This window comes from Phaenicophaeus curvirostris, chromosome 12 (genome assembly GCF_032191515.1).
Source record: "Phaenicophaeus curvirostris isolate KB17595 chromosome 12, BPBGC_Pcur_1.0, whole genome shotgun sequence".
Taxonomy (NCBI): Eukaryota; Metazoa; Chordata; class Aves; order Cuculiformes; family Cuculidae; genus Phaenicophaeus; species Phaenicophaeus curvirostris.
In genome coordinates, this window is record NC_091403.1 from 16836980 (window position 1) to 16863568 (window position 26589).

At 39.9% G+C, this 26589-nt stretch overlaps 1 protein-coding gene across 13 annotated transcripts in view; it reads right to left on the reverse strand.

Moving 5' to 3' along the window:
- The window catches only part of TCF12 (transcription factor 12), a 174269-nt gene that overhangs the window by 100012 nt on the left and 47668 nt on the right, over positions 1-26589 (reverse strand). For 12 of the 13 annotated variants that reach the window (XM_069866885.1, XM_069866896.1, XM_069866895.1 and 9 more), the window contains exons 3-5: positions 24987-25060; positions 21300-21368; positions 8731-8833 (exon numbers count right to left, since the gene is read on the reverse strand). In XM_069866885.1, the coding sequence (XP_069722986.1) occupies positions 8731-8833; positions 21300-21368; positions 24987-25060 (246 nt within the window). Of the gene's footprint in view, positions 1-8730; positions 8834-21299; positions 21369-24986; positions 25061-25236; positions 25322-26589 lie in introns of those variants that run through there. The other variant, XM_069866886.1, reaches the window with a different exon arrangement.

Below are 26589 nucleotides of genomic sequence, written 5' to 3' on the forward strand. Positions count from 1 at the left end.
GAACGACACCTTTTACAGGCTCACTCAACTTAGCCCGTTTTGCCTTCCTCTGAGGTTTCCGCATATCTAAACAAAGCCAGGTTTCCAACAGCAAGGATTTGACTCGCTACAACTCGCTCCCTAAAGAAAACTATTAACAACCTCAAATAATATTAATGCAAATACTATAATTGCCCCAAATGACAAAAGCCACTTGTTTTGACACAAGCAGCCTAATTAGGACACTCTAGTCAACCAGTTCAAAAATTAATCACTGGACCCAGGCTGCTGCAGTCGTTAAACACTGGACCGCTAGCAACTGACAGGATACAGCTACGTGCACACAAGAACAGAAAAAAAATTAATGGAATGAAATAGAGATTAAGTAAATGATTTTTATGCACCTGGCGATAAGCAAACATCTTTATTGCAAAACAAAGACAAGCCATGAAAAATTACAAAATTATCTTTTAATCACCAGTGAGCTTTCTACAGTCTCCTATTTGAACAGGATAATAGTTATTATGTAGATCCCTAAGCAACTGCCTCATGGGGAAGTTACATCACCAGTATGGGAAAGAATCACCCCCTCCTTCCTTCTCCCTGGGAAGGAGCTTGGCACCTTCAGACAGACTGAAATTTAAAATCCTGCAGCTTCACCCAGCTGATCCCATCCACTGGAATACATCTACAAGTGCCCAGGGATGGCAAGAACCACAGGAGAGAAATATGCCCTTTCAGCATTTCATGCACTGATGAGCCTGGTAACAGATAAACATACCCTACAGCAGCTCAACTGACACGCTGTAACAAAGAGGAAATGCAAGACTTAAAAATTTCATCAGATTACTATTTATTCCCCTTTTCAGAGGCTGAGTACACTGTGAATAAATCAACACTCAAATGTATCAGACTGCGTTAACTAAAACCCAAGCTCTGCAGAACAAATTTTATCAGAAGTAAAATATTTCTATATTTAAAAGCCACCGACTTGCATGTTTAACTCCCAAACCAGCAATTCAAAAGTACTTTGTGTGAGAAAAAAACTGGGTTTAACTGGGAAATCTTTTTGAAGAAGACAAAGTTCCAACTTCCTTCAACACAATTAACACTAGGTGCCAGTTCTTCTACTGCTGGAGCACGGTGCAAGCAACACTTGCTGCCCCAAGACCACCAAAGCCACCAGTCCTGCCCACGGGATGGGCTGCGGATGTGCAGAGACTATTAAGAGTCCTATGAAGGCACCTCTGGCCCTGGTAACATCCAGTGAAAAGGCAACAGCAGCTCCTCCTAACACAACGTTAAATCGTATCATTTGATAGATTTCTCAAGGACAGATTTCTTCACTTTCTTACTTGCCAGAAAGAAAACTCTTCTGGTTTTTCCCCTTGAACCACAGCACTGCAGATCGAGTCTGAAAAATCACTCCAACACCGACGTGGAGAGTAAAAAGATCTTGCAAACCTGCACAATACCACCCGTGCTCGTTAAGGACAAAGCACGTAAACATTCCGCATGCTCCCATAGCACTCGGCTCCCTGACGGGGAAGGGGACGGGGAAGGGGAAGGCCAGCAGGTCGCGGAGCATCTGCTTACCCCGCTCCTCACCTCCCCGCTCGGGGAGCGGCGGAAGGCAGGGAGCCGGCCGGGCACGAGGCCTCTGGCCAGCAGCAGCAGGAGCGGAGCCCGGCAGCGGGCAGCTGCGCCCACACACCTACCTGGCAGAGCCCCACCTGAGCACCACCTGAGGAGGGTCACCAGGGCCCCTTTGCCGCAGCTGCTAACTAGGAGCAATAGGGAAGTCTCACGGGGGAGAGCGCACAAGCAGACACCTGCTACAGCACAATGGTACAAAGGAGGAGAGCTCCCCGCTACGTCTGCACAAAGCCTTAAAGTATTACTGGATGTACAGAAATGTTAGGAAGGATATCCAATTGAAATATTACTGTAAACAAAAAGGAAAACTAAGCTTAACACACTCTTGTGTGCAAAAACCCAAGGGTAAAAATGCCCTGCACTTAGCACTGTCACTAAATGACTGTGTAATTTAATTTCTCAGAAACCCATTAGCTTTCACAAAAGGCAAATGAAGAGCAGATGAGAGCAATTCTTTGGTGTGAGTGGAATTTATTTAACATAATACCTGGGGGGAAGAAAAAAAAAAAGATAAATCTAAAACTGTAACAACAGATACAACACACAGTGAGTCCAGAGCTTCAGCCTACAGACGGGCGGCTCGGCGCCAGCAGTAACCTGCACGACACATCTGAGGTCTTACATCCACCGCTGACAATAGCCTGACACAGCCCAACACGCCATGACAGAGCCAGGACACAGCCACGTGCAGGAGCACCCCAGAACAAAAGGAGAGGCATACTGCTAGCACTTAAAACAAAAGTATTTACATTTTTAATAGAAATTTTATGTAATCTTATATAAAGCAAACAGTATATATGTAATAATCTGGAACAGAGGAAGTTCAATTTCAATTAAGTTCACTGGAATTGAACTTAAAACATGAACTCTGGGTTTGAAATTGTCATTCTAAACAACAAAACATTATCAAACTCACATTAGGCTTTTAGCCAATTTATACTATTGTATACAGAACAGCATCAATCAAGCAATTCAGCACAGTGACACACCCCAAAAGGAAAACAAACCTTCTTAGAAAGAAACTTAAAAGGAAATCTTTCATTTACCAGATTCATTAAAGGCAACGATTTGGGAAAAAAAGACATTTTAAAAAAGCATAAGCCTATCAGAAGCAACTAAACACGAAGGTTTCCTGGGGGAAAGCAATAGCAATGCTTACTTTGGGAAAAGTAGCCATGATGTTCTTGTAGAGATGACTCAGCCTCTTGATACTGTTAGCTACAATAATCAAAATTATTCCAGATGTGATGAAAAGTAAGTGTAATGCTGTGAAAGTGCATAGTACCAGTTACTGTAACATCAGTTTCAATGAACTTTTCCAGCATGGCAACTTCCCAATCTGCAACTTGTGGTCAACCTGTGTCTTGGAGGGAGAGAGTTATACCCCGAAGAATTGTAACTCCAGATGATCTTAGGCTTGTGCTTTTATGACTGGGAAAAGTTTTTCTGAACTCTTGTTGAACAACAAAATCTGACAGATAATTATGCACTACATGAAGCTTATTAGCTATCCTTTCATACTTTCTCTTTCAATTTACTGCCCTACTACTATAAAATGAGATGAACTGACTCACTTGTCATAATGTTTATTATGTCCCTATTTTGCCGTTTTCTTTTTTTCAACATTTGCCTCTTTCTTCCTAATGAATTCTCTGAAGGATTTAAAATATTCTGTCCCCACCGTTCTCCACGTTAATACCGATGTAACCGCCTATAAATTATTCCAGGTCAGTCTTGCCATTGCTCATGTCTCTGGAGATCTTTTCCATTGTGATGCCTATTTTATTCCATGTGTTAAATTAGTAACGACTACAGAAGGCAATTCAAGGAAATCTAACTATTATTTTGGACAAATACAAGGTCTGCCAACTCACTACTCAGATATGCCCTCTCCCTTCCTAAAAGGCAATTAAAACAAGATTCCTAGCAAATCAAAAATATGCAGCATTCTTAAAATTTGCCATTTTAATAACTGGTTATCCTTGCTTGCTTCCTTCTACTGCCTCCACTATCATAAAGTCATTTGATAATAAGATCTATCTCTTCAATCCCAAAATTCTTTTACTGAAGTGCCACTGAGGAAGCAAACAGTTTTCCTGAAGATAAGATTCTTAACTGAGAAAAAATTCAGATGAACGATCTCTTTTAATGGTATTGTAAAGTTCAAAAGGCTTTCCCTTTACTAAAAATAACCTTTCCCAAATTAAGGTATAAAAGGCTTTACATCACCTATTCAAGAACAGTATCAATACTGGAAAGCTTACAGAGGCTTCAGCTATTTACCACGTAGCTTGAAAAATGCCCCTGATGTACATTTTCAAAAATTCTTACCACTATCCGAGCAAACTGGAGTGCTTCACTTAGAAATCAAACAACAGATTTGACAATAAAAATGAGACCAAGCAATTTCACTAGTATGAAAGATGGACTTGCAGCACAGGCATTCTTACAAACCTACACGATCAGGCAATCAAGTCAGTTAAGTGAATGGTAAGTCCAAAATTGGAAGACATCCCAGTCCAGATATTGATTAGCTATTTGTATGATTAATCCACAAAAACGGTCTTCAGTTTGACAGTAACTCAAAATACAACCTTTGAAAATTCATGGAATTTGGCCTCAACTTAGCAAGCACCTCTCCACTCCTGCTGCCCTGAGCTCCACACAGCAGTTTCTACCCAGCACATATGAGACAATTAAACATAAATAAAGGGTAAAATAAATGGTGTGTGTACATACAATTTACTTGCAAGCCCAATTTACTTGTGAAGCCCGATGACAAACCACACGAGTGACTCAAGCGTACCAAGTATATCCAACATTAAAGGAAGCCACACAGCAAAAAAAATTTATTACTCTGCTTCCATTAAAGAGTACCAAGTTTGGTTCTTTCACCTATGAATCATTATTTCATCAGAATCAGAATGAGGCTTACCCTAATGACGCAAACTGTCTAAAACCCTCCATTCCCACACATTACAAGTTTCCAATTCTGACAGTTTCCAGCCATCTCAGATGACAGCTCTTCAAACCCTGTGGCTAGCCCAAGAACACCCAGAGCACTAAATTTTAACTCAACTAAACTGTGAAGCAACTAGTTACAGAAATAATGATAAAACAAGGAAGCATACTTGAAAGAAAACTTGGAAAACCAATCTCTCTTTCTGCATCAAAGGAGTGATTTCAACGCGGCAAGTTTACATCCAATCACCACCTAAATTCTTTAATGACTTCTTACCACGTACAAACTTGTGGCACCGAGCAGTACCCTGATGATTAACATGGAGCACAAAGGTTTTGCCTTTAGCCTTATCACCTCTTGCGGAAAGAGAGATGTAGAAGAAATGAAGTCACCTACTTCAAATTTCCAAGAATGACCAAAAAAATGCCCTTTAACCTACAGTAAAAAATAATCTGCTTGCATCATTCCTGTTCAGCAGAAGTAGAAATCTCAGTAGAATAAAGCCCTGGGAACAATACAACAGAAGATACAACACCACATGCTCAAAGGGTCCCAGTGTAAACTGGCCTTTACTTGCAAGTGCAGGGTACTAAAAGGCAGCGTAATTAGAGAGAACAATCTCATATCCTTGTGAACAGTTTTCTGGAATGTAATTAAAGCAGAAAGCGTTGAATAAGCAAAGATTATCAAGTCTGAATGGAGCTACAATACCACCAATATATCTTAGCCTGATTTTCTACATATCTCTATGGATACTAACAGACTGCGCTGGTGCCAAGAGATTCAGTGGTTTTACTTAAAATACAATGACGGCCCTTCTTTTTTTATACTAACAAATCAACAGGATAATTCTGGAATTCATTAGTGAGGAACACTAACCAATCCAACATAATAGCTTTACTTCCTCTGCAAAACACTTCAAAAAATATCTAAATGAATATGGAAATGTATCTTTCTGTGGCAAATTGTTCATTATTGAATCATTATCAACTCTTGTTAGACAAAATTTCTCTCTTTTGCAACGTACAAGATCATTAAAATGTTTGAGAGCTCCATCATGAAAGACAGTGGCACTTTATAATCTGCTATCTCTTCAGGCAAATATGCTTATGGCTGAACATAATACACAAAATAACAACATCTCCTTGACACAATTCTTTCTTTTAATGGTACTCTTAAGTGTTGACAGCAATGGTGAAATATGTTGTTGTTCGCTCTTTTTTTCTTTTAATAGTTTTTAACTATTTCAGAGATGTATTTCAGTCATGAAATGGTGGGAAAGGATGTTTTTCAGATCTTCAAGCACAGAAACCCAGACCCTTCATCACTTCTATCACCCTAGGGAGATACTTCCTATAAGCTTACAGAGTTCATGTTCTTAGCTTCTATCTCCTTTTAACCTCTGAAAGTCACACAGTAACCAATCAACACAATAAATAATTAAATATCTTCTACAGTAACTAATAAAATGGATGGGTTTGTTCTGTTTATGGGAACGTGTTCACAATTTGATGTTAACTAACTCTGTAACCTATTTTTTGTCTAAACAAACTTAAGAAAAAGATCTTGGTTTTCTTTTCAACAACAGACAAAAAGCCCTTATCAACACTGATAAAAAAACTACACAAAAAAACCCTACACAAAACTGTCTAGTTTTAAGCAGCTTTCATCATTCCTCTCTCCAAACTTTAAGCATCAACTGAAGATACAGAGCAAAAACTCACTATGCGAATCAAAGGATTATACAGAAAGCTGCACCCTACACTGTAACATAAGAAAAATGAACACTGTTTTTTGTTATGACAAGCCAAAACCCACAGGTGGAATGCTTTTAAAAGCATACTTCTAGGATTTTGAGCTTTACATTTGTTACAGACATATTCTGAAAGCTTTCTATAATTCTTAGCTGCACATAGAGTGAAATGAAGTACTAGTGCTCCAACAAAAAAAAAAATCCACAAGAAATGTTAGCCATAAAACAATATAACACTATTTCAGCTCACAGCTGCTTTGGGTGACTGACATCCGCATCTTGCAATTCATTAATTCTCTCTACAAAACAATCTCAAAGGAGGCGTCTTCTCAAATCTGTACTAATGATGTAATTCTATTATGCTTAATGGAATCACCTAGCCATCTCTTCAATAAAACTAAAAAAGCACGATACAGTTGCACCAATTATTTTTTTCACATACTTAAAAGGCATATATTGTTTAGAAACTGGATGGCTTTAAATAAAAACATCACCAAACAGTTTTCCACTTGATTCCTGTGTTCAGTTCTGGGCCCCACACCACAAGAAGGATGTTGAGGCTCTGGAGAGAGTCCAGAGAAGAGCAACAGAGCTGGTGAGGGGGCTGGAGAACAGGCCTTACGAGGAACGGCTGAGAGAGCTGGGGGTGTTTACCCTTGAGAAGAGGAGGCTGAGGGGAGATCTCACTGCTCTCTACAACTACCTAAAAGGAGGTTGTAGAGAGGAGGGTGCTGGCCTCTTCTCTGAAGTGACAGGGGACAGGACACGAGGGAATGGCCTCAAGCTCCACCAGGGGAGATTTAGGCTGGACATTAGGAAAAAATTTTTCACAGAAAGGGTCATTGGACACTGGAACAGGCTACCCAGGGAGGTGGTTGAGTCACCTTCCCTGGAGGTGTTTAAGGCACAGGTGGACGAGGTGCTAAGGGGCATGGTTTAGTGTTTGATAGGAATGGTTGGACTCAATGATCCGGTGGGTCTCTTCCAACGTGGTTATTCTATGATTCTAAGATATATATTATTGTAAAATGTAATCAGGATCAGCTACAAAGCCTAGAGCCATTCCATACGTGGAATCAACACACTGGAGAAGCAAGTGAAGTCACTTTTTTTTTTTTTTTAGTCTCCTGTCCTTAAAAAAAGGCAACATATTTGAAACAGTACTGGGGGAAATTTCTACTCTACTTGACCAAAATAGCTTCCAGGAAATGCATTTTAGCTTTACTGTCTTCAGATACAAATATCATTGACCAGTTGACATGTACTCTCTGTAAACAAAGACTACAGAGATAGCCATTTTAGAATTACACGTTTTGAAGTTCTATGCAATGGTTTCTGCAATAGCTGTGCTTTGTCTGCCTTCATTTCAGAGAAAATTAAAGTAGTCAACAAAGACTGAGCAAAGTAGAAAGATTTCCAAAAGAAATTGCAGACCACCAGGATTTGGATTTAGGTAATCCACTTAGATTACCATGGCTATGTCTTAAAAGGACAATACTGAGACCACAAAATAGGTCATGTCTGCAAGACACAGAATATGTAAGTGGAACAATATCAAATGTTTAATTTAAAGAACGAAGAGTTGTGCCTAAGTTGGATAGAATAAAAATATCTGCCGCAAACCACATATTGACAAACAACAAATATTTTGAAATCAACATTTTTATCCCTCAAACTGGAATAAGAAGAAGAGTTTCAAACAATGCCATTAACGTGTTTCAAGTAGCATAAAAGTGCAGGCAATGATAAGAAAGTTTTCAATACCTGAGCCCACAATATAATACACATTTTGCTTACTTGTTTTCCCAGTTTCAAAAGCAGAAAATGTTGGACACCTACAGGCCCGGAAGCAGTAACATCGCTTGCCTGGCAAAGGAGGAGTTTGCATCTATTTCTTAAAAGTGACATCGTTTCTAATACAACAAATCTAAAAGAAATTAGAAAACTAAATATGAGAGGCAAGGCCTCAAATTATTAACTAATGGAACACCTAAAGTAAATCAGAAGGCAGTTTAGGAATCAAGAGCATTAGAAAAATAATTTCTTTCGTAAAAAAAAAGGCACAAATTAAAAATGACTGTGATGCCTTCTCAACAAAAATTAGAATTTACAAAAGAAGCGTTTAAAAAAACAGATATCAGCTTTCTAGATCAACTTGAGAAAAATCCAGGTGATTCCTTCTTCTATAAAGTCTTGGTCAATGACCTTTAAGGAATTTGCCCCCAATATAAAAAGATTTCAACAGGAAAGTCAGTGTTGCTATGAGAAACAGAGCAACTTCCAGATGCTTGACATGTCAGTCCTAGACAAGGGAATGAAAAATGTCTCTTTCTGACCAAAGAGGCTTTGAGGGGATACTCGTAAAGAATTACCTACTTACCCATCAGATTTGAGTTCATGAAAGGTGTCGGGGACAATCCTTCATGGGGCCCTAATCGACTGTCATTCAAGTGATCACTGTAATGAGGACTGTCTGCAAAACCCTAGAGAAAAAAAGACCAGAGTATTAAACAGATTATTTGGCAGCCCTGCTAATTGAGTGTAATGACACTTCCCTAATTAAATGTGCAGAGTCACAATTGGTCATTAATCACAAAAGTTGGCTTTCGGGTCTATCTCACAGAAATTACTCCCTTCCCATATTTAACTTGCTCTCCCTCTTTTCTTTCTCCCCTTTCAAAAGAAAAGACAGTTTCTTCATAAGCTGAGTCCTCCTGGACAATGTTTCTAAAAATTGAATAAAGCTGAGATATTTTCATATTTGAATCCTCTTAGTGTTAAATCACTAACCAGTGAGAGAGGAAAATCAGTCTGAACAAGTCACAACTGGATTTGGTTTTTCCAGAGGTTTCTGTTTGCATTAATAAACCAACACAGTAAGGAGGTTAGGAAGAGTCACTGACATTAGGAAAAAACATAGATCACAAACAAGAAGAAGAAATTCCATTTCCCCTTGCTGACTGCTATTAATGTTACAGATTAATAGGCATTTTGACACTATCATGTTACAAAACAGCACAGCTCACAGACAAAAGGTTTCTTTCCAAATAGTGATTAAATAAACAACTTCGTCACCCATTTTGCAAACAAGCACTTAAACTGAAGGACTGTGTTGCACTTTTCTAACATTACTAGAGCCAACTTAGCTCGGAGCAACCCTTCTGCAGTTGGGAGAGAGTGGCCTATTGAAAGCTTGCACCAAAGGCAAGGAGAAAGCACAGAAGCCCTAGGATGCACAAAATTAATTAACCCAGTTATTTAAGATTCTCTTTTGTACATTTCAAAATGCTTTCAGCTTTTCCATATAAAGATACGAGCATCATATTTGTTGTTCAGACTGACCAGGTGTGATTACTGCACTACTTACTCTGTATCAAACTATGGCAGACTCGGCACTGAAAATTGCGCCTGCTTTGTAGCCAAAGTTTCAAAAAACATTTTGTAAATCCTTCCCTTACAATTCCCATGTAGGCACTTCTCTAAGCCTGGCAGAGAGAAACCCAAAGCTCATTCCTAATTAAGGGAGGGGGACAAGTTGTTCACAGCTACCAGAAACCACCCCAGTGCCCTGGGACTGGAAAATCATCAATCACTGAACATATATCATTTTTTCAGACTGCAAGCTCACATTCAAGACAACATTAATGGGGCTGAAACAGGCCTCCCTATCTTCGCAGGCATGCTGTCAGTTCCACCAAAGGGCTAGGAACTGAGGGCTAAATAACTGTCAAATCACTGCTGCTGCTTACGGATGCATGTCACAAGTCTTGCTGCTGTTCGGCTTTAAAAGTAATCTTCTGGGAGTCCCAACTCCCAAATGAATCTTTGGCTGACTTCATCTACTTCAGAATCGGTGATACACATGTGATAGGCATTCAGAAACAATCTTAGTGACATTTACAACTTGGTTATGACCAGAAGGGTGTCCTCTGGTAACCATGACCTAGCCCCGTCTGTCAGACAAGCAGCGTGTAGCAGCAGCTGCTGAGAAAACCGAGTGGCTCCTAGCTAAGGTCACCGCATGTGGTTTATTTTTATGCTGAAATGAAACAAAAAAGAAATTAAATCTGCTGAATAAAGACACAAAATTTTGCAAACAGAGGACCAAAACACAAAGCTCCTAAATAAGCAGGTTCCTATTTGGCTCTCTGCTTGTACTCATCATTTCTCGGCTTTTTTAAAAAGAACTTTTTCCCTAAGACAATACTTCAATTATTTTTTATTTTTACAAGAAAGAAACTAGGATTAAAAAAGTAATAAAAGAGATTCAATATCCCTGACACTGAGAAAGCAGTGCCTAGGATGAGCCCTAGAAATGGAAATATTCAAGAGATCTTTATTTACAAAGTAAATCAAAAACCACTGAAAAAGAACAGGAATAAGATTCATTTCATACAGTTACATGTCACACAACAATATCTACTTCATGCAGTGGATTAACAACGCTCCTCCCCAAGGTAATACTGCATCGGAGAACTGGGTGGATAGTCCACACCAAAAGGAATGTTCTCCCTTCTACTGTCAGAATCCTTTCAAATGATCCTTTACATCATGTTCTTTTCCTATTCCGAGTTTCCCAGAAAGCACTTGCATCTGATTACCACAGCACCAAAGTTCTATTTCTATACCAACAGACAAATCAACTACTGCATGTACCTGAAAAACACTCCAACTGCTCCACAACACTAACGGCATAGAAAACAGAACATTTACCACATGGGGGGAAGTTTACTAAGGCATATGGCAAGCACTTTAAATAGAATAATTTTGTCTATTTGAATTCAATTCCTAGCTCAAATTAATTGTGTCTGGCATTTCATTCCTTGTCATGAATTACAGAATCTGTGCAAAGCGTAACCTCTCTCAGCCTTCACCTACAGAGGACCTACATGAAGAAGTCCTAACTTGGCCACTATCCTTGGCACCAGTCTTTGGAATGAGCTATGGATTATTGGCTCAAGCAGCAGAATTTTGTTTGGGCTTAGAAATCCTGGGATGATTCTTACGTATAACCCCCAAACACTAAATGAATACAAAATAACCACAAACACATGCAGTTTTGATTTAACAAACTTCTTGTGCACTTCACAAAAGCAAATTAGGCAAAATCAGCAGAGCTGTAAGGACAGTGATTTAAATTACACAGAGTTATTTCAGAGCATTCTTCACATTTAAGCTGTACTTCAAATAAAATTGCATTCCTGCTATCATCCCCTGCTTTTAAATCTGTATTGTTAACTTATATAATAAACAGCAAAAAGTTCTACTGGGAAGAGCTATAATCAATTAACCATAGACGAAAACTTTAGAAGCTTCTAATAGCTTCTGCAGAGCTACTGGAAGCTTCTAGTCATGGGCTTAAAAATGTGCTTAACAAATACGATAGCGCATATTCACAACATATGTTTACTGCTTCAAGAAGAATGCAGTTGAGAGCCTTAAAAAAAACCTGTCTGCAACATCAATAAAGGACAGTGGCTTATAAAAAGGTACATCCCACCTGCGTGCCTGGAACAAAGAAAAAATACCATCAGCTGCCATCCCAACTAGAACAACAGAAGGCTGGGGGTGGTGATAGAAAGATCTATCAGAGCCCCTTTTAAAAACTATGTTTTATAGAAAAGCCAGTAATATATGCTGTCGAATGTAATTCTTTCTTTCTGAAACAAGAAGGAAACTTCAGTTCAGGGCAATTTTGAGGACTACTCGCCAAAAGGGGGCTCAGTTGATCATAGCTATATCAGTTTTCTGCTTGGAGCCTGTGTTATTTCCCCCCCAGGAAGAACTACCCCATGATGTCTACTCTGCTCTGACTCTACTGGAAGAGGCTGGTGATATCATTCTTAGGACCACAGGTGGGCTTCCAAAGCCCTCTGGAGGAGTGCTGCCTACTGTTAACTGCAAGGAAAGGCTGGAAGGATACACTCCATGCTGAGTACATGCCCCCATTCCTGCCACTGACATACACGCCAACAGATTAACATGCATCGGAAGGCACAGTTTGAGTACTTTGCAAATAACTGGCAAAAAGTCTACAAAACAGGAGTTACCAGGCACCATTTATTTTCTTTCTGAGCACCCTATTCCGCAGACATTTCTCTGTTTACAGAAGCAAAGCTGGTTCCAACTACAATTAGATTCCGTTGTTGTAAACTCAAAACCAGCTTGGTTGTTCCAACCCCTTACATAGCTACTACAAAGGAAGACAAAACTTTTCTTTCTGTATTGTTACAGCCCCAATAAGGTCCAATGGGAGCTAACTGTTCCCTTACGGCAGTGTGTAATGTTGTCACCATTCTTTTTGCAAAAGGCTTCTCCCTGGATTTCAGTCTCACTGCATGTCTGTGACCAGAAAGACAAAGTGAGATACAACCTCAAACAAAATCAATGAGTATTTTCTACTAATACTGCCTGCCACGAAATGCAGCTGAAGGACTACTACTAACTAGCACTGCAATTTAACCGAGTAGCGAAGGCAGTGCCAACAAGGAATGCTCTAACATTTTAGTCATTTTTCGGGTATGTCATTAGATTAAAGTGATGTTCTCTAGTTGTTGCAATAAACGAGGTCAGTCAACTCAAACAATCAACATTTGCAACAATCTCCATTGCCACCTCTTCTGGGTAAGACGCCTCAAGCATCTAAGGCCTTATCTGTGTCAGGAAGATGTAGGAAATTGGGCAGGGAAGCGGGAAACTGGCATGGCTGAATCAAGACCTGCTGGTCAAACTCAAGAACAAGAGGGAGCTGCACAGGCAGTGCAAGCTGGGACAGGGAACCTGGGAAGAGTCTAGGGATGCTGCCCGGTCTTGTAGGGATGAGGTCAGGAAGGCCAAGGCGCAGCTGGAGCTGAACTTGGCAGTGGAAGTGAAGACTAACAAGAAGGGCTTCTACAGGTACGTCAATCAGAAGAGGAAGGTTAAAGAGAACATACCCTCGCTGATTGGTGAAAATGGTGACATCGTATCAACAAGCAAGAAGGCTAAGGTATTCAACAACTTTTTTTCCTCAGTCTTCACTGACAGGCATTTTCCTCAAATGTGTCATGGACAACAAGATGGGGAGCAGGAGTGTAAAGCCCCTCCCACAGTAGAGGAGGATCAGGTTCATGAACACCTGCAGAACCTGAACATATGTAAGGCTGTGGGGCCTGATGAGATGCATCCCAGAGTCCTGAGGGAATTGGCCAATGCAGTTGCCAAGCCACTCTCCATGATATTTGAAAAGCCATGGCACTCAGAAGTCCTTGGTGACTGGAGCAAGGGTGACATTGTCCCCATTTCTAAAAAGGGTAGCAAAGATGACCCTGGGAACTACCCACCTGTCAGCCTCACCTCTCTGCCTGGGAAGATCATGGAATAGAGCCTCTGAGAAGACATTCTAAAGCACATGGAGAACGGGGAGGCGACTAGTGGCAGCCAGCACAGCTTCACCAGGGGCAAATCCCGTCTGACCAACTCGGGGCCTTTCTATGACGGGGTAACTGCAGCAGTGGACACGGGAAAACCAGTAGACATGATCTATCTGGACTTCTGTAAAGCCTTTGACATGGTGCCCCCACAACATCCTTCTCTCTAAATTGGAGAGATGTAGGTTTGATGGGTGGACAGCACGGAGGATAAGAAGCTGGGTAGATGGGCGCATTCAGAGAGTAGTGGTCAATGGCTTGAAGTCCAGATGGAGATCCAGGACAAGTGGTGTCCCTCGAGGCTCCATACTAGGACCAGTGCTGTTTAATATCTTCATCAATGATACAGACAGCGAGATCAAGGGCACCCTCAGCAAGTCTGCAGATGACACCAAGCTGAGTGGAGCAGTTGTCACACTGGAAGGACGGGATGCCATCCAGAGAGACCTGGACAGGCTGGAGAAGTGGGGCTGTGTGAACCTCACAAGGTTCAACGAGGCCGAGTGCAAGGGCCTGCGTCGGGGCAACCCTCATTTTCAATACAGGATGGGGGACGATGTGATTGAGAGCTGCTCTGCAGAGAAGGACTTGGGGCTGCTGGTCGATGAGAAGCTCAATATGAGCCGGCAACATGCGCTCGCAGCCCAGAAGGCCAAACATGTCCTGGGCTGCATCAAAAGCAGCGTGGCCAGCAGGGCAAGGGAGGTGATTCTGCCCCCTCTATTCCTCTCTTGTGAGACCTCATCTGGAGTATTGTGTCCAGTTCTGGAATCCTCAGCATAAGAAGGAGATGGAGCTGTTGGAGGCTACAAGGATGGTCTGAGAGCTGGAGAACCCCCCATATGAGGACAGGCTGAGAGAGTTGGGGTTGTTCAGCCTAAAGAAGAGAAGGCTCTGAAGAGACCTTAGAGCGACCTTCCAGTACTTGAAAGGAGCTACAAGAACGCTGGAGAGGGACTGTTTACAAAGGCTTGGAGTGATAGGACAAGGGGCAATGGGGATAAACACAAGAGGATCAGATTTAGACCAGACATAAGGAAGAATTTCCTCACTGTGAGAGTGGTGAGGCCCTGGCCCAGGTTTCCCAGGGAGGTTGTGGCTGCCCCATCCCTGGAGGTGTTCAAGGCCAGGTTGGATGGGCCTTGGGCAGCCTGATCTGGTGGGAGGCGTCCCTCCCCATGGCAGGGGGGTGGAACTGGATGGGCTTTAAGGTCCCTTCCAACCCGAACTATTCTATGATTCTATGATTTTCCATGCACAGGTATGCTAACACAGCCAAACCAATTAGAAATGAGAGATTATTAACAAAATCACAAATAGTAGCATACAAGATACCTGAAAATTACGTTACAGAACGTATTGTTCAAAAAGACCCAGAATAAGAAACCGAGGAAACACAAGAGAGAACATACTCCTTACTAGGCACATTTACCCCACTAATCTCTAAGGGAAGGTCGACACAGTAAGTCTATGCCCTATTTTACAAAATGAAATGGTAATTAAAGTCCTAAAACTCAATGTCTTTCCATGTCCATTAAAGTCCTGACATTCTGGTCTAAGTCAATCACAGAACAAGCCAAAAGGAGCCCCCTCAGCACACCGTTCCTGCCTCTTTCACTGCATTCCCACTTGGTTAACACTGCGCTCGTTCCAGGACTTGAATAGAAATCTCCCTCTGAAGTCACTCCAGGATTTATTCATGGATAAGCAAAACTGTACTCCTGACCCAAACTCAAACTGTGGGCTTTTGGTTTGTTTTTTTATTTTTTGTTTGTTTGTTTTAAGTAACTGCAACATCATATTTCCACTTCCAGGTAAACTACGAAAAATAATGAAGACACCAGAACTACACAGCACACGATCTTATCTTGCATTTACTGACTTTGTGGAAACTATTCCTAGAGGGTTACCTGCTCCACAGCATTTTATTTGCTCAAGTCTACTGAACTAGAGAAAATAGGCTTTTTTGTTTCTTCTCTTTTACTCCCAAGCCCTCTCCTACATAAGACCCTAGGAACAGGCCAAAATCAGACCCAGTTGTGGCTCATAACCGAACTGCCAGATTGATAAGTGGGTATTTGCATTTTAGCAACTTACAATATAGCTCAATTATCTCCTTTAAACTTAAGACATAACAATTACACTAAAAACAATAGTTGACTTCATAGTTTGATGTGGCTACAGGTCAAAAGATGAAATTTAATGAATGGTGCCTCCGATTCTTTAAGTTACATACTTGAACTGAGCTTAGATAACAAATATTAATTGTTTAAAACTTGGGAATACTGAGGTCCCTTCCAAGATAAACCTGGCTATGATCCTATTAATGAGGCAACAGTCGTCCTAATGATGAATGTGTAAACAAACAACAGTGCATCTACTGCCGAAATCCACTTTATTGTGGATTATCTGCCTCGCCAAACGATTCTGAGAGCTCTAAGACAAACAACAGGGAAAAAAAAACCCACAAGGTGGGGCGAAGTGGGGAGAGAACACAAGGAGCAGAGCCAGTGAGACAGACAGACAGACCCAGAGAGAACATAGCAATGAGTCACCAACTGAAGATTAGACAAGAGGCTCTGGGCAGTAGTCACCCCTAGATGTCCTAGCTAATTTAAAAGATTATGGATTACGTGGGCATGTATGTTTCCAGAAATAAACAACAGCTTTGTTTTGGAAAGAGTATTTTCACTCATGGAACCCAGGTAATTGTCAGTGGTCTCTAGACTCAAAAGCCATAAACTGGCTGGGTCAACTGAACACACTAATCAGGAAGAATCTTGCAAAAATGAAAGTAAACTGAAAATAAATCCGGAGAAGAGTACAGAGAAGAGTCCCCTTCCTTTTCACCTTGAGGATTCACTTGCATAATATTCATTTATCTTAGCAAAACACCAAGAACCATCATGTTGTCGCAGGCCATGGTACAACTCTATCTGAACCACTAACAGCCTTGCAGCAAACTATTAGTTTGGAACCATTTTTCCAAACAGTGACCAAAGTGATGACAAAAGTACTGACCGGACGAGAGCAGGAAAAGCCACAGCAAGACAGCACAACGGATAAGATCCCAAATACACTTCTGCCAAAAAATTACTAAAGAGGTACTGAGATCCACACAGCTGTATTTTAATAATTCAGTCTACCTTGACTAAACAAAGTACTTGGCATAATTTCAGATTTTAAGTCTGAAAATGCAGAACTTCCAATCAACTCTACAAGACCAAACCAAGTCTAAGTCTAAGAACTTACTTCCAAGATAATCATACACAGACATTCCTCGGACATTGCAACTGCAACTATATTTGACAATATTTTGTAATCCTGTGGACCAGAGAAATGTGCAGAGAAACTCCTCTGTGAGGGAAAGGGGAATTATGGGATAAATCAGTGGCTGAACAATTAATCCACATTGTATAAACCTCCTACGCAACCAAACAAAAAATCTAAACTACTGGCATTATGATCCAAAACCAAAAAGAAAAGCAGTTTCTTCAATAACCAAGTATTTTCAAACATAATAAATGCATCCAGCAACCTGCTTTTCTCTGCTGTAACAAGACCAGCGTGCTCTGTAAGGACAACACACAAGTCTCTCGCGTTGCAGAAGGTTACCTTGACTTCCTAAAAAAACCAAAATGCCAGGGGTTTAGAGCTGGCAGACAACACTGGGAGACTCCCCACACTCGATATTACTGTCAGTCACCTGCCACAACCCAAAAGGTAAGAGACCAAGCAGAAGACCCCTCTGACGTGCCAGGAAACTAACAGATCTCCCCTCCGCAGGCTTCTCGAGTGCCACCTCCAGCTCACTGCAAACAGACAGGGCTTCAAACCCAACTCACTTCATTGCGCGATAAACCTGTAAAATATTTCTTAAACAGAAGAATGAACAGTTCACTGATGGAAGTCACCCAACTGCACCAAAAACAAGCAGTCGAACACTTTCTAGATAAAATTCCAATTCCCTTTCACCACTGGCAAGCTTCAAGCTTCCACTACAATATCCTAAAGACAGAAAAAGTAGCTTTATGTGTTACTTGGTCACCTGCTATGTGGGGGTGGGGGAAGAAAGCAGATATCACTATCCCAGATTTCAGGTGCTACCAGGAAAAGTTAAGAGAGCTTCCACATATATCCTCCATGTGTCACCGTAACTGACATATTTTGTAACAAAGCTCTAAAAAGACGCATTAGCTTATTTCCACATATTAAGTTGAAATCCATGAAAAATAAGCGTGCAGGAATAGAACACAGGAGGCACTGAAAAATCTTTTTAATCTGGTAGTGCTTTGGAAGGGCGACAAAACATATCGAACAAGGAATCTTTTCTGAAACAATCAACCTATTCTCCAGTTCTAAATCCACTTCCAGAAAGTTAACTTTGTGAATGATGAATCTTGATTTCCAAGAGATAAACCAAATGGCCAATTAGAACTGTGCAAACTCGAGGCAAATATCAGCACAAAATGGGACAACTCCATGGCTACAGGGAAAACTAATATGTAAACACATTCCGGTGCTAATTTCAGTATCCAACAAAACAACAAAAAAAACCCCAAAACCCCACTTCTGTAATGTAGCTCACAACCAATTTTTCTAGCCCTTACCTAAGCTATAGTCCAGGAAATAAAATCATACAAGTATAGCCAATATAGTAACAATAGAAGCTTAAAGCCAATACTTAAAAATCTAACAAAAGCATCTAGAGCTTAAAATACTGGAACTAGCTTTGAGAAGTGCTGCCCAGAAGTCACATGAAAAAAGCAAGCTGCATTTGTGAGTGTCCTGTGCACTGAACAAGGGATGTTTAATTTAGGCTTTGAATCATCTGCTTGCTTACAGAATAAATCAGGAAAACCAAATCACCAGAAGAATCACCGAACAACCTCCCTCCCCTGCAAAAACAGAGGACAAAAAGGACACAAATACAACAGACTTTGGAACACTTAGTGAATTTCTGTGTCCCTCCTGTATTGTGTTGCTATTTAACAGCCTCCTTTCTTGTTACGTACCTGAGATTGAGAGGTATAAAATACTATTTCAAAACCTGACATCTCATTACTAATTTTTGCTTTCTTCACAAATTAAGTGGCAGGAGGGGAAAATCGTAGCTTGGGCAGATAGTATTTTAGGTTCCAGTTCACCTCTAAGTATTTTACATACAACAAAGACCATAACCTGTTGACTGATGCTACAAAACTAACTGATCTAGCGGTGGCATCTTAAGCAGTTCAAATATGGCTTCAAGTAGATACATAGCAGAGTTACATAAATGAAAACGAGGAAGAACTGCATCCTCAGTATGGAAGCTACATTCTATGTAAAATCAGGTCAAAACATACACTCGCAGCTTTTAGTGCAATATAAATGCTGGAAGATACTTAAAATACCCATAATTCAGATTTTGGAAGAGAAATACCTCAGTTCCTTTATACTAAATCCTTAATGGTTAAAATAATTACGCATATAACTATGAAAAGGGTATGCACAAGGAAACGTCTTATAAAAAATACTTTCAGATTTGCTGATTTGAGACAGCTATAAAATAAAACAAAATAAAAAATACAAGCAACCCTTAGCCACACTGCAATAAACACTACAGTAGAAAAATGGTTAATTAGAAGACAATGTTTATCAGAAAAAAACTATTATACCAATTTGTTGCTGGATTATAAGTAAATATTACAAATCCCAAATAGAGTGGGATAGCTAAAAAGTTTGGAAGCACCTCGCAACAGGAAGACAGAACTTCCAAGTGCTACAGGGCAACGTATGATTGCACTGCAAACATCCTCCTTGGTTCAAGCACCTCAGAAGTTGCTTAGAAGAGCTCAGTAGAGCAAGGCTTTCAAAAAGCAGCTTTAGAGCCCTCTGCACAACACGCCAAGAGCCAGCTACCCTTTTAATGCAAGGGATTACGAACACATGCAAAAAATCTCTAGCTCTGTATCACTCAGATAAAGGAGGGACTTGAGTGTATTAACCAGAAAATATTCACTGAGAAACCACCACTACTGCAAATACAGAAGCAAAAGCAAAATTGTAGAGCTGGAAGAAAAACAAGCACCCCAAGAGACAGAGAATTTTGACGCAGTGTGGCACATGGACTTCAGGAAAATCACCCAGGAATAAGCAGACCATGAGTGCTTCACAGAATTCCACTGACCCCATTAATCACCAGTCCTGTAAAAAATAAAGCTTTCACATGGTTTTCTCCCCTCCCCCCATATTTTCAAAGAGCTCATTTTTCTAAAAAAAAAAAAAATCTGACCTATGCAAGAGATTTCGCACACAGGAATCACTGATGTCTGAATTTGTACTTTTTGACACATTTAAGACTGTCACAGTCTTAAATGTTAGTGCAGAGTTGCAAAACAAGATCTCCATGAAATTGTCAATATAATAGCAGATAAAGTTAGGTGTAAGTAAACACAAAAGTAACATGTTAAAAAATAACTTAATGTTGTAAAAAAAAAAAATCACTCAGTGCCGTAACAGTGTGGTAACTGCTGCAGAAGGTCAGAAAAAATAGTGTATTATTTGTCCACAGTTCTTTGAAACAGCTTCAGAGCTCCATGACAATAAAAAAATGCCAGACTTGGGAACAAGTAAGAAAGGAACAGAGAATGAAAGTATTGTTCTATCATGCAGAAATTGCCGATACACCCTCATCTTGACTAGTGCACGCATCCGTGATCACTCTAATGTGTGGAAAGATTGACAGTACAGCCCCAAGAACTAACCACAGGCTAGGAGGGGTTATTAGACAAGCCAAGTCCTGTAGATGTCGATTCTTCAGTTTTGCTGAGGAGAGGAAACACATTCAAGTGGCAAGGAAAATAAAGATGTTTGAGGGAAAAAAAAATTATTACGTACCCTGGTAACAACCAGTCATTACTATTCAGAACACAGGAACATGGCTGGAATCAGTTCAATCACTGGTCAGCACACTACAGACAAAGACATCAGTATATTTGCCACTAAATGTGTAATTATTGCCAAAACTGTGATTGAAGTTAGAAAAATTCCTAACTCGGAAAGAATGAGCCCACGTCCAGCTATATGAAAGATCTGAAAGATCAGCTCTGTCTAGGACATGTCCTAAGCCCCTCAGTGCTGGGCTTTGCTGGGAGGGTATGACAATAAAGGTGGCAAAAGTATTTGCCTTACTCTTACACTCTTTCCTTCAGCATCATTGCTGGACACAATCAGACCATCTATAGTGACCTGAACAGACCTTAGGAAGGAGCCAGGAAAAGAAGATCTACTTTAGCCAGTCTTGCACCACCCTTTTTAATTAGCCTTTAACAGGTAAGACTTAACTATCACAAAATTTCAGTTCTATTTGAGAACTGCTCGTCTTAACGTGTCTTTGGAAATTCCAGCCAATACTGGGCCAACAGTTTAAACACAGAATTTGGTCACTGCGACCTTTAAATGAAAACTCTCATAAGAGGCTGCACACAGATTTTAAAAAAAATTAATAAACAGGAAATTAAAAAAGAATCACACACAAGGTAAAAAGAATAAGCAGTACCTCTTGAGGTTTCAACTTTTCTATGTCCGTGGAGAGATCTGAGCTTTTTCCATGAAGACTGCCATTTTCCTGTAAACAGCAAGTAGCAAAAATAATTAGGACAAGAATAACATTCTAAATTATGCAAGAAGTACAGGATTTTTAAGTTAAAGTTGAACATACAAGACACTTATAACTTATTTAAACTCTGTACATTAATTCCCACAAGGAATAACCTAGGAATGTAAAAAGCTAAGTGCACCATTTGCCCTGCCTCTAAGAAACTCCAATATATTCTTACAAGGTGGACCCACACTTTAATTCCATCTCCCCCTCAGAATGACCTGAGCTGGCAGCACAGAAGTAACAGTTGGAATTTATCTTTATTCAAAATTCTTAACCAGTACCATGTCCCCTTAGTTGAAAGAAAACCAGAAAAGCAAAGACCATACATTCTACCTCAAATGTATGCATGCAAACTTGATTTAGACTGGTAAATGAAGTCCAGTGCTTTTTCAGTGATTTCAATGCAAACAAGAACTTCCTTTGTTTTACTTTTTGCAGAAGAATAGGACTATGGGATCAATTGATTTGTGCCTCTTAACCATCACTAATTCTATACAGAAACAGTATATATTTCTAGCATTCATCACTTTTTCAGAGGAAAAAAAAAAGGAGTGGAGTTTTCCTGTAAAAAGAATTCAGTTTTCTTTTAAAGAATTTGACAACCAAGATAAACATTCTTTGTTTCATGCAGGGCCTCTAAACAAAGTCAGGGTTTTTCCCCTCCCACCATCCAAGTTTTCGGTGTATTGAAAGCCTGAGCAGCAATCTCTATTCCTAGGCTAAACCATCCAAATTCCTTTGGATAGGCACCTCACATCAATTCCACACAATATCTATCCCAACGCTGTGGGACAGGGCTCCATTCTGCACACAGATGCTCCTCAGTGCATGGAGATGATACACTACATCAAACGAAGTGGATGCACAGGTCTTGCAGTCTTTCAAATCTGACGCCTCTGGAGACAACCCAACCACACCTGGCTCTCTGCCGGCATCCACCACCTGGTCAGTGACCCCATCAGGAACCGCTCTCGCATCGATGCTTCAGGACTGCAGAGCCAATAGCTCACAACTAAGCTGACCCCATGGAGAAATGTTATGGACAGTTTGATATCTAATTCTATGCTAATATGAGACTCGCTCTTAAAATTATATCATTTAGCAGGTTCTCCAAAAGGAAGTTAGGGTATAAAGACACACTCATAAAGACATTCTACATGTAATAACCTTTTGCTAGTATTTAGGACAAGTGGGGGTTTTCCCTACCCTCATGACTTCTGCTGCCTTTAGAGAAAAAAAATCCCTTGCTGAAGTGAAGAAAACTTTACCACTTCAACACTACAGGAACAAATTAATTTTTTTTAAAGAGAAGATGAAACATTCAAAATATTGTTTTGGGAGACAGAGCTAAGAGTTGAACCAGATTACTGCAATTTTAGTTTATAAATCGAGAAAGTTCGTACATAAGCATTTGTTCTTCTCCTGTTCTAAATTTTATACTGACGCACACAAAACCAAACCATAAAATCATTAAATTCAGCCACAAATACAAGTAGAGAAATAAATATACATGTCAGTATTTTCAAGGTATCTGACTTACCAAGAAATCCAGACAGCGTTAACTGCCAAGTCTCTAAGATCAAGCCTACTCTTTAACATATTTAGCTTGAATTAAGAAAAATGTATTAAAACAGTTTGCTCCAGTTAAAACAAAAAAAAAACCTTTTTTCTTAGAAAACAAACAAACAAATCAAACCATCTCAAGCTGTAAATGACTGATGAATCAGAATGAACTCTAGGTATCATCTGAAATAACTAGCATGCAAGAGAAAAGCTCTCTGCACTCAGCCAGCAGGAGGAAGAAATACCTCAATAACATTCTGGGGACAGATTCCATCAACTCTTAACAATATATTCAGCTGGGACAGAGTCCAACCAGCTTTAGCTGAAACTTCCTAACATAAAATACGATTCAATAAGAATTATTTGCTGGGAGGATAAACGTCTTGTATTTTTTTCTCCTTCCTATGCACTTTTCTTTTTCTTAAATACAAGCTCTTTTAAGTCCAAGTTGCAGCTGTTTTGGGGAGAGGGACACCTGACGTATAAGACTTCAACAACTCTTTTTTCTGAATGAAGCCTTCCACAGAGCTCAAGGAAAACTTTCACTTACGCTGCTTTTCTTTATAAAACATCCAAATCATATCAACCTCTTCCTATGATCCTACCTTCTGGTGTACCTCTGAGAAAGCACCTCTGCCTTTATTACCAACTTCAGGGAATAATGATATAGTTTGTAAAGGATTTGATTCTTGACCTGTGTTTAAATCTCCTAGTTGTGATTTTCAGTTACAGTTTAAAAAAAACAAACAAACCAACCCAAACAATCACCAAACATAACAGGCACCCTGACTTTATATTGTTAGAATGTTACCTGGCTGATCCTCTAATATGAAAAAAACGAAGTGTGATTATATAGCCACAAAACCAACAAACCACAAGTTCAGATTCCAGTTAGGTCACTAACTCATGACTGATTAAAACTGACCAGCAACATCATAAATGACTGTCAAAACACAAACAGTTGCAGTAAGAAGACAACTTACTTAAAGCTGCATAATAAGATTCTATTTCAAATGTAGAAAAGGTATCTAAAGGCTGAGTTTCCTGCCTCAAATTAAACAAGATGTTTTAAAAGAAAACCCAATTTCTACATCGCACAGAAATACTGTTGCAACCCATCAAGTTTTGCTATCTTTTTATTAACATTTATTTACCAAAGACCAATGGAAAAACGAGGGCTTCACAATGGATCTCTCTATTGCTCCCTTTCATAGTTTGACAGAGGTTTTTAACAATATCCAGCAAGATAGACAAGCCCTTGCAGTCTACCTACTTAATTCCACAGCAAGAGAAAGCTGCAAAGGTGCAAGAGCTAAAGCAGCTCTCTGGCTCAAGGCTACTGAAATCAGAACAGATGATTCAGACTAGGCCCATCAGTTATACAGTATTTCTAGTAATGAATTCATTAGGTACTTAGTTCATTGGCTTTTAAGGGAGTAGATACTCATAAAATGAAAATTGAGTAGATGAGAGGCAATGTGGTTTACTAAGGGGAAAGCTTGCTTTTGAGCACTGAGCGGGATTTTAAAAAGGTAATGTTATTTTAGGTTACTATCAGAAAGCTTTAGCTCAACAAGCAGGACAGACAAAGCTGCAACAGGAACATGAGAAAGGTATTAAGAAAGAAAAGCCTCTCTCCAGCATTATGACAGAGCACATACTATAGCTGGCTGCCGTCAATGGAGAGGCAAGTATTGCCTACATTTTGCCAATAAATCCACTCCTGGTTTAGTAACATGACTTCAGTTTTCATTTGCTGACCATAAGGTAAATAAAAAGCATTCTCCTCATGCAAGTATACGGTTAAGTATATTTTCTTAAATTCTTCATCTAATTATTTTTTACCCTTCGAAATCTGAATCTCTATTGCAGCATACCAAAGTCAATAAAAGTCTCTAAAAGATGCTAATCTGTATATTTAAAGGAGCTTACCCTTCAAAAATATTGCCAAATCATCTGCCGATTTTCACTGTGCAGTCCCATAAACTTTCACTATGAATTATTATGTGGGAACCTTACCCTTGAAGATTCAAATGAAGGACTTGGCTGACCGCTTGTTCCCCACGATGTGGCACCTGTTCTCTCATCCATACCTAGGAATAAAAAGAAGAACACAGACCTGTAGGAAAAGATAGCAGAAGCACAACGTTCTCTGATGCAACCTGAATGCAAATTCATCTGCTTCAATATACTCAAAGCAGTATTTCTCAACACAAAACTTAAGACTAACAGTTTCTCTGCTCATGAAGTTGGCTGCAAAGCAACCTACTCAGTTGGACACCTGCAGCTGCTGAAAACAGGAGCATAAAAAGTCTAGAAGATTGGCAAGTCTGCAGCATCTGCCCCACCCAATCCATGAGAAATTAGCATGAATAATAAAACATGCACAGCCATGTTAGCTTGGCTTTTTGCAAAGCCTGATTTACCCTGCATCTAAAGCACTGAACATCTCGCCTCATACTGTGAAATAAATACTTGTTATTGACTCTCTGCTCTCATGTCCTGCTTAAGTATTGTAAAACACATGAAACTATTTCCCCTGCTTGGTCTTCACATGATATGCAAGGTATTTTAGCATAAGGGGAGAAAAAGGCAAGGCAGACTGTTACTATACATTATAGTTTATGGCTTAAAAAACCCACAGATACTCACCGTGTCTGCCCCACTAAAACAAGAATCTAACTCTATAACGGTTCTTTTAGAATCAGTTCCCTTTATGCAAATACAGGTTACAGCTCAAAAGAGAAAGGGGAAGGAAAAAACAGGGAGATCTTCAGACTCAGTATCAGAACACATATCCCATATATCACCTAGCCAACAATTAAAAAGTTAATTGCCAACGCTTTCTCCAATTACATTTTATTCAAAGTTGATTGGTCAAACCATTCCTAAACCACATCCCAAACAACTAACTGCATAAGTACCTGAATTCCTACAAGAGATCGATATAGGATAAGGTTACCAGTCAAGTAATTAGCTCCTGATGATCTGTATCAGAACATTTTTTAACAGGTGGAACACTTGCATCCTAAATTGCAAATTTGGACACACTGTGGCCTACAAAACATGGCTATTTAGTTCCCTGTCACCCAAACTTCTCTTTAAACAGTTTTGATATACAACATAAAGTCTTTATGTGATGTGTAATATAACTGTTTACAAAGCTTTATAATGCCAGAGCTTATAAATAAGAACTAAGCACTGCAATTTATACACAGGAGCTGAGAACACGTTACACTCTATATGATCATCCCTAAACCCTAACTTTATATTACAACTACACAACGTACATGCATCTATCTCAGACTCGCCACACTACATAATAAAATGCAAGGAAATACTGTAAACAACTGCCTATGGAGTAATAGGAATTTAATCATTACTTCCTCAAGAAATGTGTTCTACGAAGCCACAGAACGCCATTGTGACAAAGACAGGCACACGAGACGCATTTAACTGAAAGTACAGTGCAATCACTCAGATAAAAACTATAGACATCTTCCACGTACTGCAGGAAAGATCCTCAAGGCAGGAGAACACACTTAGAAAATGCAAAACCACCTCTCTACTGAGCCAGTAGTTTGTGGAAGTTTGCTGCATTTTGCAGCTGACAGCATTGGTT